Raw genomic sequence first — 19,721 nt, forward strand, 5'->3', positions numbered from 1 at the left:
AGACTCCACGGCGTACAGTCGACCCCAGAACATCAGAACCGAGGAATAAGGCTGGAGAACGAAGGCTGGATGCTCACGTTCATTTGGCCTTCGACACCATTTGATGCTGATGGTTTGTTTTTTGTTTTATCTGTTTTTATTGTATGATTGATCTTAGTTTAATGTTTCTACGTGATCATACTTCTATAGTTATGCCCTCTTTAATATTAGACTTTCTTTTTAATTAATTCTGGTGTCTTTTTAATAAGTTTGGAAGCTTGGTCCTGTATAGTGTTTCAAAGTGTTATATAAATAAAGCTGGGTGGATGGAATTACATTAAGTGGTTTTATTCCACAGAAAACATGTAATCTGCCAATAACGTTGAGGTTTAAACTTCATCATTCTCCCCAGCAGCGTCCCAGCTCATTCTGGGGAATCCCAGACCGGACATATTAGCCCCTTTGCCATTGCCTGTAGAAAGACCCAGGTAATTTCACATTCCCGGAGCTTTACTTCCACAGGTAAAATGGTCCTGGTCCGCAGATGGTCTTTTCAGCTTCCCCTGGGATTTGTTGCAGAGGTTACTTTATAAAGTAATCGTTATTATTACTTTAGTTTGTCACAAAAGCAGTTTTAGGATGTTTTAAAGTGAGAAAATATACCTCAAAACCTGATCTGGGCAGTCAGTTCATTCAGAATGAGCCTACATTTAAAAGGTTTTTTCTTAGTTCTCGGAGCAGTGCAGCTCCGTTTACAGGCTGGTCTGGCTGCTAAGCTAATCTAAGCTAAGCTAAACTAAACTGAACCAAGCTAAACTGAGCTAAGCTAAGCGGGTGGCTGGACTGGGAGTTCCCCGCTAACCCGATCTCGACCAGGCACTCTGGGATTTCCAGCTACCTGTTATCTGTTTGTGGCGTATGAAAGTGAATATAAAGTGTTTATTAGGTATGTGATAAAAAACCACAAGTACCAGAAAATAAAACGGAATATTTTTTGCAGGAAATTTGTGACACTTTAAGTTATTATTGCCATTAATTATGAACTGTTTTGCCACAGTTCTGTAGGACAAATATTTTAATGAAGTGCTGATGATCAGAGCACTTTAAATTTTCCATGTACAAAAAAAAATATGCATTTCCCTAAGTCTGTCTTTTCAACTCAACTTAGTGGAGAATGAACACTTTAATATTTTAAATTTTTCGTAGTTTTATACAGACAGCTCAGCAGGAGGAGAGACAACAGTTCCAGGTTTTGATGCAGAAGATCAACTCCGCTGTCTAACCATCTTCTACTTTGCTTTCTATTTGCTTATGATTAGACAGTCAAGGTAATCAATTCCCCTAATTCTGGACTGTTTATTTTTTTGTATTCTAATGAATACATTTTTTACTAAATTTATGTTCTTTAGTTTTCTGGTGGAGTTTACCGGATGATGATAAAAGAAAAATAAGTGTGTTTATCAGTGTTTAGTAGTTATTGTAAAAGAATCATGCAGTTGTAAAGCAACAACTCTGGCCTGATGCAGGTTGGAAGACCTTTTATATGTAAATTAATGATTTAAACCTTTCCTGCTTATGGATGCAGTGCAACTTAAGGAATAATTCAAGGAATTAATATATAACTGTTAAGCTGCTCATCATCTATTAGTTATCAGTTGTCACAAAAAAATTATTTATTAACTTTTAAACTGTCAGTTAGTCAGTCTGACTGACTTTTAAACTCAGTAAAAGAGTAATGCCGTCTGTTGGAATGAAGGTATAGTGCAGTTTTCCGCACAACTCCCCCAGACGTCATCAGGCTGATTTAAATAAATGGTCCTGGCTTCTCTCGCAATGGAAAAAGAAAGAATGATTCCCTGGGATTCCTGTTACCCGGGTAAAACAAACCCTGGAGCTTTAAAGGGGCTTTGGTCCCTCCAGTCAGTTCTGGGTCTCCTCCCAGTGTGGTGTGCCTGGAAAATGTCCAATTGGTTGTTTTTCCAGTTCAGAACCATCTCCATAGACTTAGACCAGTTTTGGTCCACTTAAATTGACCAGAGTTTGTTTCCCGTTCGTTCAGACCTTTTGTACCGGTCTGAATACACTCAAGGAAACCCAAGTCTGGACCTAACAAGCTGACCGAAACCCACTTTTTGAGTGGTTCTCGGTCCGGTTCCAAATGAACTCTGGTGCGATTCGCTTCTGGTGTGAAAACCATTTCCTGGTCTGTGCTGTGTCCCGCCCCCATCATTTCTGTCCAGTGGGAGCAATAATCGTCACCCACCTGGCTTTGTTTAAAAGATATAGTTCGCTTTTAAAACTACAATGTGAAAGCAAACCACTGTTTGGTCCGGACCAAAAACAAGTCTGCTTTTGGTCCGGACCAAACAGGCGGACCGGACCATTGGACTTTCCTGGTGCTGACTCTGATCCCGGCCACTTCACACTCCAGTGCACGCTAAAGGTCGTGGCCTTAAGAAGCCAACAGAACCACATCATCCACACCCGACACCCTCCTCTCCTCACCTATGTGAACCAGGTAGTGTAACATAACAATAAATACCACTGTGCATTAATCAGTACTTGTTATGAAGTGTTTTTCTTTCATTGTTTGGCATTTTCCCTCGTCATAAATCAATGATGGAGTGAATCTTAAAGCTACCACAGTTCAGGCCTATTGAGGTGAGGACCTTAACGGTGGTGTGTAGAAATTAACATCAACTGATTAAACCAGCTTTCCATTGTAACTGGTCTGTACTACACCAAACATTTCCACAGAGTTAATCAAAGTGATCAGAACCAACCAGAACTTCATCTTGCTCACTGCAGAAAGCTCAAAATATTATCATCTGAATAATGTTATCAAGGTTGAACATCAGAGCTCACCTGGACTTAGTGAAGCAACAACCTACAGAGCATGTTGGGACCCAAGCAGTGCTGCCAGAGTCCCGACCAACACCAGGAAATGGATCACAGCAGTCTTTAAACCATTGCACTGGCTCCATGTTTGTTAAAGCACAGAGTTTAAAAGATTGTTACTGGTCTATAAGGATCCACATAAGCTGGGACAAAATGAGAGACAGAAGGAGGAAAAATCCAGCCTAATGAAGGAAGGTCTGATAATGAATCATTTCTGAATGGTCCAACAGAGACCACAGACATTCTTCCAGACAAAATACACTCACACTTAACTTGTCAACTTTCAGTTTTTCTGCTTTCTCTGCAGTTTTTGCCCCACATATTTCATCCCAGCCATATTTAAGGGACACTTCAGAGAAAAATAGATGCTTACCCCAGTTTGGACTCTGGATATTTGATGCCTCGCTCTGTTTGTGTGTGTATGGATGTGTGTGTGTGTGTGTGTGTGTGTGTGTGTGTGTGTGCGTGTGCGTGTGTGTTCCTCTCTGTGTCTCTCACTGCAGATGGACGGTGGGCGGTCAGGAAAGGGTTAAGTGCTGCACTCTATAAACTCTGCTTAAAGAGTCTGCAGGAAGCTAGCGCCTCAGCCTTTAAATACGGTCATTTGTCTGATCCAAACAGGAGCCTGGAGCTGGGAGAGCGGCTGCTGACCCAAACTTCTTCAAGGCACGGCGGTGTGTCGGCATCACACTGCTTCGGACAGCATGAAGGCGCTCCTGTTCACCTGTCTGCTGGTGCTGTGGCTGATGGCAGCCTCAGCCAGGAGGTTTAATGACGAATCACGGCTGAGACCCGGATCTTTACCGAACGGATACATCAGCGAGTATTTGAAATCAAGAAGAGCGAGGGTGAGAAGGTTAATGTTTTCATCTGACCTTTTACTAGAAATCACTAATTATTCTTTCTGGAATGTCTGGAATGTTGATTTCTGTATTTGTTTCATTTAGACTCATTTTCATTGATGTTGATGAATGTTTTTATTTTTAAACAATTACTGAAGCTGTTTAATCATTTTTAATATTAGAAATCATTAGTTATGGATTGAAATCATTTTCAGTGGTCCTTCAAATCAAACCAAAACCCCAAACATTCTGGACTTTAACAGTTAATCCAAACAAGCAGAGGAAGCTGAACTGATGTTCAACCAGAAGATTTCTCCTAACAAGCAAAGAGAAGTGACGAAAACGCCAGATTATGAATTCCTCCTGAAGGAGAAGCTTAAGTTTGTTGATTGAGGCACACAGAGCTAAAACCGGTTCTTCTCTCCTCCACGGTAACAACAGCTCCTGTCAGATTCAACCATCTCCTCTCTGATTCAGACCCAAACACATTCATGTGTGTTTTCACACCAATCTAATCCTAACAGCTAATCCTAAATCAATAACCTCTTTCCAATCCACACAGTTCTCCAAACATTGTCTGAATGAACCAAAACCACCATCTGGTTGGGATTGTCTGTCAGGAAATACCTCCAGGAGAAGAAAGCCCACAGAATGAGTGGAAACATGGTGGGACATGAAACATGGACCACAGCTCCAGTTTAATGAACTTTTCTCCTTATTCTTACAACAGTTCCTCAATCTGGCCAACTTTATAAAATCAATATGGAAATGCAGTTCTTCATCCTGATTGGTTGGCAGAAAACTTGACGTTTGTATTTTCATGTTTTTCCCCATTTAAGCCTGGTGGACTGGAAACCAATTAAACCAGTGCTGATTCAGCATTTTGATCAGAAACCAGTTGCCTTGTAGCATCCTGCTGTGATGCAGATTGATGGTCTACGTTCTCCCAGTTCCTGTCTTCATGTTGAGAGCTTCTCACACTGAAGGACAGAAAGCATCCCATCCTCCAGGGCTCTGGGTGTCTCTAAGTACAGGAGCTACTGGTTTCTGCATTGAGCAGCAACATGGGACCCATCCAGACATCTGCAAATCTCTGTGAGACAGAGATACATCCACACTGTGAACGAACTCTGACCTCACAGCACTGGAGGCACTGGAAGCTAATTATGTGCTGCATTTTTCTCTGTCTTAGTACTGTGCAACAGTCCTGATTCAGCAGTAATTTCTTTATATCTTCCATCCCAGCAGCCAGACGTCCCTTTAATCTTTTATGCTGGAAGGTCCGGACCTTGTGACGTTCTTTGGAAAATGTTCTTTGGACACAGAAGTGTTGTAGCCAAACATTTTTAGAGGAGCGTCTCGTCACCCTTCCAGGGATAACTGAGGTTTAAAGGGTGGTTTGCTCCTAAGGTCTTCATGTGTTTTGACCCGGCTGAGGCTCCAAGAGGCGGCGGCTAGCGATGCCTTTTTAACCTGTTCTAGTCAAAGGGTTAAATATTAAGATAAAACTGGTCCCAGTAACCGGTTCTGTCTTGGCACACTGCAATATGATGTGGAAGATTTGCAATTATTGCCGTAAGTAATGCGATGGACTGCAGCTGTGCATTCTGTGTCAGAGAAGACTTCCCTCCTGGTGTCCTGTGGGGGGGGACTTCAAAACCACGGGGTCAGGGTCCCCTACCAAGACACATCTGGTCTGTGTACAACCACACGGAGAGCCTGGTCTGCATTAGTGGAAATGAGTCCAACTTGGTTTCAGGGTTGAGGGAACGTGTATTTTGTTTCTCGGTCACCAAAGTGAATGTGATGTGACGCCCTGCAGAGACGTCAAGCGCGAAGCAGCAGAACTTTGGATTAGATCCAAAGTGAAGGCTTTAAACATATCAACAGAGCCTGATGCATCATTCACCTACAAGCCTGACCTGCTGGATACAAGCAGCTAACATCCACTTCCTCTGCAGAGAGGCTGGATTTAGCCTGAGGGACGTGGTGAGGAGCTTAGACCGGACTCTCTACTTCTTAAGTAGCCAGTTGAGCTGGTTTGGGCATCTGGTTTGATGTTTTGGACAGTACCCACTGAGAGGAGGCCTCGGGTCAGACCCAGGACCACTGCAGAGATCACATCTCATGGCCGACTTGACAACAGCTTCTCCAGATGAGCTGCAGGAGCTAGCTATGGAGAAGGAGGACTAGAGTTTTCTGCTTACTGGAAGCTGTTAGCAACCGAGTCAAGACTAAGGTGATCATTGTTTGTTATGCCACTAATCTCTCACCTGTGGATCATTCACAAATAAAAACAGTCCATGTTTCAGCTCTTTTGTTTCACCTTATTGGAGCTAAAATCCAATATTCTCTCTGGAAATGATTTATAGACTCATCTAAAGAAATGGGAACAGAGCGCTTCTTTCAGGCCGGCAGTCTGCTTGTAACAAAATAACCCCCAAAAATCGAATTTTTTACAAAGTTCTCAGCTGACTGTTCATTTGTTGGGTCTGGAGGAGTTCGGAGGTTACAGAAGAAAATAACTGTAAACAGTCAGGAAATGGGCTGAAGATCAATGAGAAGAAGCCAAAGACCAAAGAAATAAAGCCTGTAGAACAACTGATCAAGACCAGTTTAAAAGATAACGAGAAGGTCTGGCATTTAATGCTTTCTACTCCAAGCAATTTATGCAAACTATCCCAAAGACATTTCCTTTCTTCAGCGTGTTTAGTATTAAATCTTAGCTCTCAGTGTTTTCAAAGCGTTTTTTAAAAGGTATATTTAAGGAAACTCCCTGGGATTGTTTCAGTGTGCCAGCAACATTTCTATCAAATCTAAATACTCTATAGGACCAAACTATCCTCCTCTGCAGGTGCAAGACACAAATATAATGCAGCCATGAACAGCAGATCCCACACTGCGATGAGCATGCACATTTCCAAGCCCAACCTTCTAACCCGACCAGAATCAGTGTTTCGCTCCACGCAACAACCTGGCCAAGCTTTAAACACACCTTGTTTTCTCCTGCAGAGGGCGCTACCTGCTGCTGACGCACCTGATGCCACCCCTGCACCAAGGGAAAGTGACGGCGGCGCCGGTAAGAAAGCATCTCCACCTGGTTACATGCAGAAACCCAACAGAACAAAGAAGCTTTTAACTTCTTTGCAGGTACTGAGTCAACCTGAACCCGTCTGTCAGAGTTTGAACCAAGAAGCAAAGAAAAATACATAATCTGCTTTAACAGAATATTTTTCAAGTCCATTTAAAGCCCAGCAGAACCTGCTGGGCTTTAAATTGTTACATGACAACATAAACAACCGGCCAAATGATCACAAAATCAAATTTATAAAACTGAGCAGTTAAATGAATGTGGATCTGGCTGAACTTGGCAGTGTTTGTTAGTTTGGTGCGCTATAAAATCATCCAGAATAAAGGAAAAATAAAAAATAAACCATTTTCCAAAATCAGATACTGAATGTCAATAAACTGTAAAACGATTTTAAGAAAAACATCCATTAATAGAATGTCCATGTTTTATTCAGTGATCATTTTAAAAAGCAAACCTGCCCACCCTACCTGCAGCAGTCCGCTGTCAGGTTAAACCCATGGATCAGATTACTGTGAACCGGTTCTGATTGGTGTCTGCAGATCTGCCCACCTGCCTGCTGTGTGTCTGCCTGTCCGGTTCTGTGTACTGTGAGGAGGTCAGTCCAGACATGACTACCGTCCCCCTGCTACCTAAAGAAACGGCCTACCTGTACGCCCGCTTCAACAAGATCAAAAAGATCGGCAGAAATGACTTTGGAGACACCGGTGAGTCTCAAACAGCTGGATGTTGTTGGAACTGGAGTCCAGTCCAGGTCCAGGTCCTTCTTAGGCTCACAGCTGCAGCTGCTTTACATTTCATGGAAATAAAACCTGTATAATCAATTAACTCATGAATCGGCTCTGAATTACTGGAAAACAAACTTTACAACGTGTTTTATTACTAACAACCGAACTGGACATGATCATGAATATTACATTTAACATTTTAACAAAAACTAAGGCAATGCTAGCTGCAGCTGGTGACAGGCTTTGTCTCATTATCTGCCGACAGTGACTCTGAAGAGGATAGATCTAACAGGAAACCTGATCTCAGAGATCGATGACGCTGCTTTCTCTAAGCTGACCATCCTGGAGGAACTTTCTCTGGCCGAGAACAAACTCATCAAACTTCCTGCACTCCCAGCCAAACTCACTTCCTTCAACGCAAACCATAACCTGCTCAAAACCAGAGGCGTAAAAGCCAACACTTTCAAGGTACGTCAACATGGACCAACACCAGCTCAGTTATTTCAGAGACATGAAGCCGATCTCAGAAGCTTCAGTGAAACTGTCAAACATGCTAACTGGTGGAAACATCAGCATTTTCCCTGCTGATGTGACAGGTTGTTTATTTCAGCTGCCATCCATGAAACTCTGCATGCTAATAATTAATGTATTTGGTCCCTTCGGATGGATGGACCTTCACCACCATGGTGCCAACACCTGACTCAGTAACACTTGTGCTTTGAATAAGAGATGTTATGATCCTATTAATGAATCAAGATGTGCGTGTAAATATGCTTTAAAACCAGCCTGAGGGGAAGAGATGCTGCCGGTCTCACCTGAATGTTTTCCCATGACAGAAACTAACCAAGCTGGCCAACCTGTACCTGGCCAACAACCAGCTGGAGGCTGTCCCATTCATCCCAGAGAGCGTCCGGATCTTACATCTACAGGTTGGGATCATTTCATGTCACAATGTTCTGAACACAAATACAGAGCAGAAATATTCACACCGCATCAGCTTTTTCATTTTGCCACATTACAAACACAAACGTTAGCTTATTTTATCACCTGACAGACCAACAAAAAAAGTTTATATAAGTGGAAGAAAAACGACAAATCGAATTAAGCATTTCCTCCTTTACATAAAAGATCTAAATAAAATCAAGGTTCTGAGTCCGCTCCGTCATCCGTCATAACCAGACTCGATCCGAATCTAGGACGGATGACTCTCTGTCACCATGCAGCGCCACGGAGTCTGTGTGAATTAGGGGTTAGAAACTGATGGTCAGAGATGTTCTCCATCCAGTCTGACTCAGTTTGAGCTGTTTTACAAAGAACAATGGGCAAAAGTTTTAGTCTGTAGATGTTAAAAGCTGGTAGAGAAAAACCCCAAAAGGCTTTAATTTCCATCCATTCATCATCTAAACACCATTATCCTCATAAGGCAACTCCAGTCCTCGAGGGCCAGTGTCCTGCAACTTTTAGATGTGTCCCTGGTCCAACACACCTCAAACAAATGGCTGCATTTCCTCCTCAGTATGCAGTCAAGTTCTCCAGAGTCCTGCTAATGACCTAATTATTTGATTTAGGTGTGCTGAAGCAGAGGAACATCTAAAAGTTTCAGGTTACCAGCCCTCGAGGACTGGACTTTGACACCTGCATAAGGGGGCTCGTGTGTATCTCCGGCAGTCATTGGGCAGGAGGCGGGGAAGTCCCTGGACCGGACGGCGGTCCATAGCTTTATATTTAAGTTTTGAAAATGTGAATACATTTGCACGGCTCTGTGAGTCATAACTTCAACATCCTCAGTATGTTTTTGTTTTAACTGTGATTAGATTATTTATTATTAGTTTAGATTTGAATTCTTACTTTGTTTTAGGACAACAACATCACTGAGGTCAACACAGACACCTTCTGCAAGTCTGACGACTCCTACTACCTACGACTGAGCCTCTCTGAGGTCCGGATGGACGGGAACCCGGTCGTGCTTTCCAAATATCCCGACAGCTTCACCTGTATGAAAGTGCTGCCTGTGGGCCGGTACCGCTGAGGAGGACATAAACTGTACTGTAGGCCAGACACCACAAAGACTAACTTCAAAGCCTCTGCAACAGAACAGAACGTTTCCCACAAACAAAGCAGTCCTGGTCCACTTAAATGAGCAGGGACCGGTCCATTTTCACACCAAAGGTCCGGTTTGATGCTCTTCACAGCTTTTAGACTTTAATCAACACAGAAAACAGAAACAGAAATAAAAGGTTTCTGTCTAACATCCAGGAATGACAACTGTTGGATTAGAAGCCAAAACAAAATTTTATTGGAAAAATGAAACTTATTTTGCTTGTTTTTGCACTGGTTGAACACTTCATTCATTCATAGAGAACAGGCTTCTTAATTACATCTAATTATTTCCCCAGTGTCCTGGTGACAACAGAAGAGTTTTCTCTTCCAAACTAAATTAATTTAATCCGACGTGATGTTCACAGTGATCCGTCGTCATGGTTATCAGAGATCCCGCCTGATCCAACGCTGGATTCACTGAGAAATTCAAACATCTGACTCGTCTTGTAGATGATGACGACTGTGTGGTGTTTTGTAACTTAACTTCAGTTTGTTTTCTAATTTATAGAGTCCAGTTAAGGCGAGCTGGAGAACATGTATCTATGAACTTTATTAATGTGAAAGTTACTCTCTCGTTTTCATTTCGTCCTCTTTTCCAGTTAAATAAATCTTTCTTCTGATACCTGATGTGAATAAGGGGTGTACAGGAGGAGGTGTATGTAACATGGCTGTATTTGATATGTTAATAAACTGTTTTAATTACAGTGTGTTTGCATTATTGTTCACAGTATTTTCCTCACATTTCTATAATCTATTATATTTAATGATGAATGTGTGAAGAACAGGAAAAACCTGAAGTTTAAACCAGTGAAGAAGTGGTGGTCATACGGACACGACTCATTCTATTTAAATATTGAACGAAATTCAGTATTACAGCATTGTAACACCATGGTAACAGAACCAGCTGTTGGAAGGTTTGAGTCGGTACCAAGAAAAACTGTGGACTTTAGAAAGTGGACCAGAACCAGCAGATGACATGGCACCCCAGATCATCATTGACTGTAGAAACTTCACACTGGACTTTAAGCACCATGGATTCTGGGCCTCTCCACTCTTCCTCCAAACTCTGGGACCTTGATCTCCAAATGAGATGAAAACTTTACTTTCATCTGAAAAGAGAACTGAGCAGCAGTCCGGTTCGGTTTCTCGTCAGTCCAGATACAGCCCATGTGTAAGATCTGCCTGCGCATAGTGGATCTTGATGATCTTCTGTGGCTTCCCCTCCTTGTGGATGGTGTCAATGATGGTCTTCTGGACATCCGTCCAGTCAGCAATCTTCCCCATGGTTCTGTTACCTTCTGATCCAGACTGAGACCATTTAGAAGCTCAGGAAACCTTTACAGGATATTTGATTTAAACAGCTGATTAGGGTGCTGACACCAGGAGTTACCAGGAATATTTTACTTTTTCACAATATTCTAATGTTTGGAGATGTAGCTGCAGAAACTCTGCACAACACTGTTAAACCATCGGGTCGACAACATGCACCTCATCTACCCACAGCAATGCATGGTGGTGACAGCATCATGCTTTGGGACTGGTTTTATCGGCTGGACCAGGGGAATTCTGAAGAGTTCTATATACCTGTCAGGGTATGATGAAGATGAAGAGGAACCTTCAGCACATCTTTCAGCACAATGACCCAAAGTATGTGCCCCACGTAACAGAAGAGTGGCTTCACTGGAGGAAAATATTTTGGAATGGCCCAGACCTGGTTGAGGTGTTGGAGTGATGTTTTCAGTCAGTTAACGCAATGTTTGAACAAACTCAACTGAACTGGTTTCCAGTCTGAATGTTTTCACGTTACTTTGTGAGTATTTCTTACATTCTTTGGCTGGTCCGGGTTTCCTTCAGTCCAAACCATGCCTGTTATTTAGTGACTCTTAGAGTGTTTTTATACTCGAGATGTTTAGTTCAGTTAAAATGAACTCTGGCAGTCGCTCTGGGGTCCGGATCAAACCTGAACCGAGACCGTTTGGAGGAAGTGGACTCAGTACGGTTCCAAACTAACTGTAGAACACTTCGTTAACGTGTGAATGTGATCCGATCTCAATCCAAAACTGTCACCAGGTATACGCTGCAACACTGAGCCAAACTCATTCCTGTACCCAGGTTTGCATTGCATTGTGGGACGTGGTAGAGTAACTAGTCAACAATGGCGGCGCATCTCCTTCGTAAAGCATAACGCTCTTTGCAACTTTCAAAATGTCTTCTCAAAGCTATAGATGTACAACAGCCAAACTTGCCCTGGGGGTGTGTGTCTTGGCCCAGAAATGGACTGGTGCTCTGTCCAAAGTGTACCTAACCCCCACCTTCACCTGTTGACTGCACCAGCTCCAGAGGGAAATCTGAACATGGAGGAGTTACAAAACAGAACAGTTACAGAACGAGGAGTTACAGAAAAAGGATGAGTAATGATTTTCTCTCACCGAGCTCTAAAAACCTGCAACGCTTTGACACGAAACTGCTACGACGCACACTCATGAAGGACCAGTTCTCAGACACCATCAGGATGGAGGAAATCATTAGAACATCATATCACCTGAGCATTCTGCCATGATGGAGCTGTAGCCTAGGCAAGCTGGCCCACCTCATGGCTACACTGCTACCATGCTCTTCCCAGGACCAGAACTGCACAACATATTGCATCACAATCACTGCTTAAAAGCATTATTTTGTAGGGTTATATTTCAGCTGGTATGCGTTGAGTTTCTGCATGTTTATATGTGTATATTTAATTTCCCTTTGGGATTAATAAAGTATTTTTGAATTGAATTTGAATGTTCAAAAAACAACCATGTCTGAAGACCAGATGTTCGTCTGTTTCAAACGGGTCACATCATTGGCATCAAGTAAAGAAAACATCCAAGGAGATTGCTGAATCTACTAACACTGGGTGAAGAACACATTGTTATGAACTGGAAGGATGGTGAGGAACCATTATCTTCACAGAAGAAATGTGAACGATCCTGATTGTCGATAACCAAAATCTGGTGAAATCAAGTAGTGAAAAACCAACAGCAGAACCAACAGCGACGTTCAACAGTGACAGAGCTGAAGGTACTGGGACTTAACAGCTGTGTAGGAAAACCAGTGAGGCTACTCAGGGAAAAAGGCTTTAGTTGGCTAAGGAGCACTAATATTGGACTCTGGAGACACTGAGGAAGGTTCTATGGTCTGATGGGTCCAGATTTACTCTGTTCCAGAGTGATGGGAGCATCAGGGTAAGAAGTGATGGATCCATCATGCCTAGCGCCTGTGTGGGCCAATCCATGATCTGAGCTCCTGCAGTTGGTCAGATCCAGGATCAGCAACATTATGAACCCTAAGACGAATGTCCGCAGAAGATACTGAATGACCCGGTAATTCCATCAGTGAACTCTCTTGATGACTCGGCCATATTCCCACATGACAGTTTCAGTTGGTGCAGGAGTGGTTTGAGGAGCATCTTTACACATGGAACAACCACCACAGAACCAAGAACTTAACCCCACTGAGAATCTTTGGGTTGGTCTGGACAAGAATCTGTGCAGCGGGCCGGCTCTTCCATCATCTCTACAAGATCCTGGTGAAAAACTGAAGCAACTGTGGATGGAAATAAACGTCTTGAGGCTGAAGAAGCTAATCAACACGATGCTACAGAGAACGGCTGCTGAAGCTAAAGCTAAAGGTGGTCCAATGCTGTAACAACCTTTAAAGAATCTGTTCCACTTTTAATTTCCTCATTATCACTGAAAAGCACAGTGGAGGGCAATAATTATGTTTCTGCCCCTTCACAAATAGATTCTCTTGTTCATAGTGTTTCTTCATCATTGCGTGATGCATTAGACAATGCAGCCCCCTTGAAAAAGAAGGTAATCATTCATAGGAGGCTAGCTCCTTGGTTTAATTCAGAGCTGCATACTTTAAAGCACAATGTTAGAAAATTGGAGAGAAAATGGCGCTCTACACACCTAGAGGATTCCTACTTAATCTGGAAAAATATCCTACTGTTGTATAAAAAGACACTTCACCAAGCTAGAACAGCTTATTTCTCATCATTAATAGAAGAGAACAAGAATAATCTCTTTAGTACAGTTGCTAAACTTACACAGAGTCATAGCTCTGTTGAGCCATCCATTCCCTTAGCTCTTAGCAGTCATGACTTTATGGGATTCTTCTTAAATAAAATTGATTCTATTAAAAATAAAATCTTTGACATACTCCTGAAGATGATTACTTCATCCTCAGCAAGTGAGACAACATTGGAAATAACTGCAGAACCTGATCTGGGTTTGGACTGTTTTGATCCTGTGAAGCTTCCTGAGTTATCAGAAATATTAGCTTCATCTAAACCTTCAACTTGTATGTTAGACCCAATCCCAACCAAATTATTTAAGGTAGTGTTCCCTCTGATTACCAGCCCCATTTTAGATATGATTAACCTATCATTAGTAAATGGATCAGAACCACAGGCTTTTAAGTTAGCTGTAATTAAACCTTTTCTTAAGAAACCTTCGCTTGATCGAGATGATTTAATAAATTACAGACCTATATCCAATCTTCCATTCTTATCTAACATTCTTGAGAAAATAGTTGTTAATCAAATGTGTGAACATTTATACAGCAATGACCTGTTTGAAGAGTTTCAGTCAGGTTTCAGAGCTCATCATAGCACTGAAACAGCTCTGCTGAAAGTCACTAATGATATTCTTATGGCCTCAGATAATGGACTTGTGTCTGTTCTGGTTCTGTTAGATCTCAGTGCTGCATTTGATCCAGTCGATCATAATATTCTCTTAGAAAGGCTGGAATATGTTGTAGGGATCAGGGGAACAGCGCTAGGCTGGTTTAAATTTTATCTGTCTGACAGATTCCAGTTTGTTCATGTAAATGATAAATCATCTTTAAACTACAGGGTTAATTGTGGAGTACCACAGGGTTCAGTACTTGGGCCAATTCTCTTTACTATATATATGCTTCCAATAGGTCAAATTATTAGGCAGCATAGGATAAATTTTCACTGTTACACTGATGATACTCAGCTTTACTTATCCATAAATCCTGATGAACCCAACCAGTTAGATAGACTACAAGTATGTCTTGAAGATATAAAAACTTGGATGACTTTAAATGTTATGCTTCTAAATTCAGACAAGACAGAAGTTGTCGTCTTTGGACCAGAGTTTTTAAAAACGAAACTGCTTAGTCAATCACTTAACCTGGATGGCATTAAATTGACCTCCGATAATAAAGTAAAAAACCTTGGTGTTATTTTTGACCAGGACATGTAATTTAAATCCCATATTAAACAGGTTTCTAGGATTTCCTTCTTTCATCTCCGGAACAATGCCAAAATTAGAAATATCCTGTCCAGGAGTGATGCTGAAAAACTAGTCCATGCATTTGTTACTTCAAGGCTGGACTATTGTAATTCTTTACTATCAAGATGTCCACAAAATGCAGTCAAAAGCCTTCAGCTGATTCAAAATGCTGCAGCAAGAGTTCTGATGAAAATTAAAAAGAGAGATCATATTTCTCCTATTTCAGCTTCCCTTCATTGGCTCCCTGTTAATTTTAAAATAGAATTTAAAATTCTCCTCCTCACATATAAAGCCCTTAATGATCTAGCTCCATCATACATCAGAGATCTGATTGGTCCATATGTTCCTAACAGAGCACTTTGTTCTCAGACTGCAGGTTTACTGGTGGTTCCTAGAGTCTCTAGAAGTAGAATGGGAGGCAGATCCTATAGTTATCAGGCTCCTCTCCTGTGGAACCAGCTCCCAGTTTTAGTCCGTGAGGCAGACACCCTGTCTACTTTTAAGGCTAGGCTTAAAACTTTCCTTTTTGATAAAGCTTATAGTTAGAGTGGCTTAGTTTATCAGGGAGGGAGCCTTCCTCCCTGTTGGTTGGAGTAAGGGGGAGTCAGGTTTAGCCTAAACCGGCTCAGTTATGGTTGAGGTGCAAACACACCCTCCATTTCTGCTACCTGTATGACCCCTTCTCTTTTCCAATGGTTATAATCAGTCTGACAGAGAGAGGTATCCCAATCCTTGTGGTTTTTAGTATAACAATGACCATCAGTGGGACCCTTTGTGGGGTTCCTTGAGACGACATTGTTGTAAATAAGCGCCGTTTAACTAAATAATCTGAACTGAAACTTTCTGTGTAGTTATGCTGCTATAGGCTTAGGCTGCTGGAGGACATAACGACCACTTTCACCCTCTTCGCTACATTCTCACACTACTCTCCAATTTTGCATTGTTTGCTGTTATTTCAGCTTTTAACTTTATGTTCTCTCTATTCTCTTCCTAGAAGCTACACCTGGCCTGACTCTGTGTCTACCTGTGACACCTTTCTGGAGAGGGGAATCGTCCGAGCTTCTGCTGGCAACAACTTAATGCTCACCTTCTACAGATGATCCCATAGCCCTGTCTTTTAGTGTTTAACCCTTTCTCTCTCCTAGACATGGCTACTGACTGAGCTTCTACTGTAACTAACTCTATGTGCTCTCTTTCAGACTCTAACCTTGAAAACTGGCTCAGAGTTTATCTGTTCTTTCTTTCTAGGTGAAACGACTAAAGGAGCTACATCCATTAACATTTACTTTTCCTTCCCATAGAAAGTACTCCTGGATCAGTGCTTCTTTGTTCTCTTTGTGTCTCTGCTCTGTTCTCTCAAACCTCCAGTCGGTTGTGGCAGATGGCCGCTCACACTGAGCCTGGTTCTGGTTCTGCTGGAGGTTTCTTCCTGTTAAAAGGGAGTTTTTTCTCTCCACTGTCGCTACATGCATGCTCAGTATGAGGGATTGCTGCAAAGTCAACACCAGTGACTGTCCACTGTCTCTACATGTTCATCCAGGAGGAGTGAATGCTGCAAGTCACTGACTGGATGCAATCTGCTGGGTTTTCTTAGATAGAAAAACTTTTTATCCAATTTGAATAATTAACTGAATCTAACTGAACTGTTCAATGGTTACGATTAATTGGAATGTATGAACCTGACTGTTGTGAAGAACCTTGAGACGACATGTGTTGTGAATTGGCGCTATATAAATAAAACTGAATTGAATTGAATTAAATGACATCTCACTGCCTTTTGATGCTCACACCTGTTGGGGTCATCCATGTTGAACATGCGCAGCTCAACAGACATCGCAGCTCTGACGTCACCGGGATTATAAACCCGCAGAAAATAAAGTTTCGTTGCCATTTCCAGCCTGTCTCACTGGACGACGCAACAGAGGCGCGTATCTGGAGAGACTAAAGCTCGCAGGCGAACTTTTTCTCCACAAGGCCATTCCTGGAAGAGCTTGAAAGCTGGAAATCTGTCTGATACGAGAAGGTCAGAAGATTCATCTACCGATCGAAGACCACGCCGACACCCGGCGCAGGTGAAAACCCACAGAGGTTTTATTTCCAAGGAGATGAGTTTCCTCCTTGTTGATTCAGTCCACTAAACGGTTCTTCATATTTTCCCCTCCTGGACGAAGTATACCGTTGTTTTTCCTTCAGGTGATCACGGACATGTGATCCCCCTCCCTCATTTTTCTTCAGACTACACCCAACCTCAACCGGTGGAGAGAAGAAATCAACGTCATAGTAATTTTGTTCTTTTTATTTTAAACCGGATAGGTGCATTTAGAGGTCTGGGTAGGATGAGGCATAGTGAAGGTGATGTAGGATCACCTGTAGTTAGTCTCAGGTATCAACTTGGTGCTTGCGATACTGATTGAATTATGTTATGCTGAACTGTGTTTTGTTTTGCTGCTGAATCGTTAACGTTTTGTCCGGCTGATCTCAAATCAGCCAGAAGTTAGAAGTTGGGACTTTTAAAAGTTTTTCATTCAAAGCAACTGCGGTCTGGGCCTCACCCGACCGCTCTTTATTCCAGTTTATTGCTGGAGATTTTCCACTGAGTTCCCGCCTCAGAGTTTTATGACCCTTTGTCGAGATTTGGGGCGATCAGCTGTACGGCTAAAGGGGCGTGGCCTCACCGTTTATCAGCTGATCGCTGCAATCGAGACATCAGAACACCAGGAGGATTTATCTTTCCATTTAACCCAAATTACACATTTTGTCCATAAAACTACAGGTTTGATCTTCATAGACACTAAATGCACATATATTTTTCTTTTATTATTATTGTTAGGTAGTCATTTTTATTCCCTTTGTGTAGAATAGTGTTTGTTAGTTAGGTGAAGGTTTTTGGACCAGAATAATGGTATATCAGGATTATTTGGCTTCAATAAATCTTCATATATATAATTAAGAGAAACATTTGTGTTTATTTCGTGCAAGATTGATTTATTTGTCAAAACAAGGTCGAAGTTCCCCCAACTTCAGTGGAGCGGTTGAATAAACAGTGACAGTTTGTGGTTTTGGTTAATAATTTATCAGTTATTAATGATGAATAGCTAATTGTAATTATTAAAGAGCTTTGAGCTCATAATCACAGCACCAGAGGACATCTCTGATTTCTATTTGTAAGTAAGGATTTTTGGTTAAGAAATTTTTTTTTTTCAAATTATGATTTTAAATTATAATTCTTGATAAATATTAATTAATCAATAATCATAATCCTTACACACCTGAAACAGATTCTAAAGGTCAAAACTCTAAAACTCCTGATGAAGATGGAGACACTGAGATGTTGGAGGACAAGGAGCAGACTGAAGAAAATGAGGGTTAGTTGCAATCGATATGTACAGAACAATATTCAGAGAAATAACACCGCAGTCGCATCGTTTTCCTGATGTGGTGCAGCCCGGATCAGAACCAGCGTGTAGAAATGTGAGCATGAACTGCATTAGACATCTCTAATCAACAAACGCAGTAAAAAAGTGTGTGGAAACATCAGTAAATGCTTGATGCAGGAGGTCCTGTGGTTTCTAGTTTTATATTACCAACCTGTCTGTTTAATGCTGCGGTTCACCAGCAAAAAAAACATTTACCACTTGAATTAGAATTTATTAATTATGTTTATTGATTTAACTTTCCTTAAGCTCATGTTTTGTCTGGGTGTCATCATGGTATGGAGTAAATTACAGCTGTATATTTACGATGGGGAAAGACATTTTCCACAGAAACACAGAAAAGATGCAGATGAAGCTGAAATAAAGTGTTTGCAGCACACAGACCCGTATGGAAAAAATGTGTTAATCCTCCTCTAGTCCTGCCAACTTGGCTGGTCGACCCATTCTCCGAGTAAACAGCCCAATATGTTCCATACAGCCGCTGCAGCTTCATGTATTTTTGACATTTTGCTGCAAACTGTTCAGTAATGTCCCACCCTGACATTTAGTCTGCTGGCACTAATTAACACCTACAGGTCTTTCCATCATCTGGGCAACACAGAACGAGTTATTCTGCAGAAACTCACAGAATCACAAACCAGTTTCATAAAGAACCTTTCATAATAAAAGGCTCTGAGTACGTCAGACAACAGGCTGAATGAAACCCAGTCTGTGCTGTTGTGGCGTTTGTGGACAGCACTATACCCTCAGGCATCCATCAGTCTGATGTATAACACCTGAAGCAGGTAAACAAGCTGACCAGCTGTGCATCAACTGGCTGACTGATCTGGTTGTCTACTGGAAAAATAAAGACAGGACCAAGGTTTCAATCATCCAAAATGCTGCAGAGATGTCTCACTAATAAAAACCCGAAAAGCTCTTTAGAGGCAGAAAAGGAGCCATCACCTCTGCAGATCATCTGCAGAAGTTTCTCAGTACAAGAGACGCCTCGAGCAGTCATTTCAGGACCTAAATCATGGGAACCAGACAGCTCCACAGAGCAGAACCAGCAGGTTTCTGTTTGACGGTGGCTTCACTCACCTGGAAATGCTGAAAGGTTCTGGTCCGGTCATCAAATCTTTCTGAGAAAGTCCTTACAGTCCTAAAGAACAACAGAAGGTCCTGGGTCTCCTCCACCCTGAAATCACAACATGTCATCAAAGTCAGACGATGGCAGCTTATAACCTGTAACCATAGCAACCATAAACAGGCTGAGAGACGGTCATATCGCAATCCTTTCATCTTGATTTGTTTCAAAGCCACATGAACCAATGATGCCCCAACAGACTGACTGCAGAGCACTAAACATT

General features: G+C 41.9%; 2 protein-coding genes across 4 annotated transcripts in view; one reads left to right on the plus strand and one right to left on the minus strand.

Annotated features, from left to right (window-relative positions):
* Nucleotides 1-19,721, minus strand: part of LOC124856267 (centromere protein P) — a 117,278-nt gene that overhangs the window by 77,038 nt on the left and 20,519 nt on the right. For all 3 annotated transcript variants that reach the window (XR_007035293.1, XR_007035294.1, XM_047346569.1), the window contains exon 6: nucleotides 19,453-19,549. Coding sequence is in view for 1 of the 3 variants with exons in the window: in XM_047346569.1 (XP_047202525.1) it covers nucleotides 19,453-19,549 (97 nt within the window). In the remaining 2 variants the exon portion in view is untranslated. The remainder of the gene's footprint in view (nucleotides 1-19,452; nucleotides 19,550-19,721) is intronic.
* On the plus strand, nucleotides 3,464-10,339 carry ogna (osteoglycin, paralog a). The gene is made up of 6 exons (XM_047346570.1): nucleotides 3,464-3,725; nucleotides 6,732-6,798; nucleotides 7,350-7,514; nucleotides 7,801-8,003; nucleotides 8,372-8,464; nucleotides 9,394-10,339. Exons 1-6 carry the CDS (start codon nucleotides 3,582-3,584, stop codon nucleotides 9,562-9,564), a joined length of 843 nt encoding a protein of 280 aa, XP_047202526.1. The 5' UTR covers nucleotides 3,464-3,581; the 3' UTR covers nucleotides 9,565-10,339.

The sequence above is a fragment of the Girardinichthys multiradiatus genome, chromosome 20 (assembly GCF_021462225.1).
Source record: "Girardinichthys multiradiatus isolate DD_20200921_A chromosome 20, DD_fGirMul_XY1, whole genome shotgun sequence".
Taxonomy (NCBI): domain Eukaryota; kingdom Metazoa; phylum Chordata; class Actinopteri; order Cyprinodontiformes; family Goodeidae; genus Girardinichthys; species Girardinichthys multiradiatus.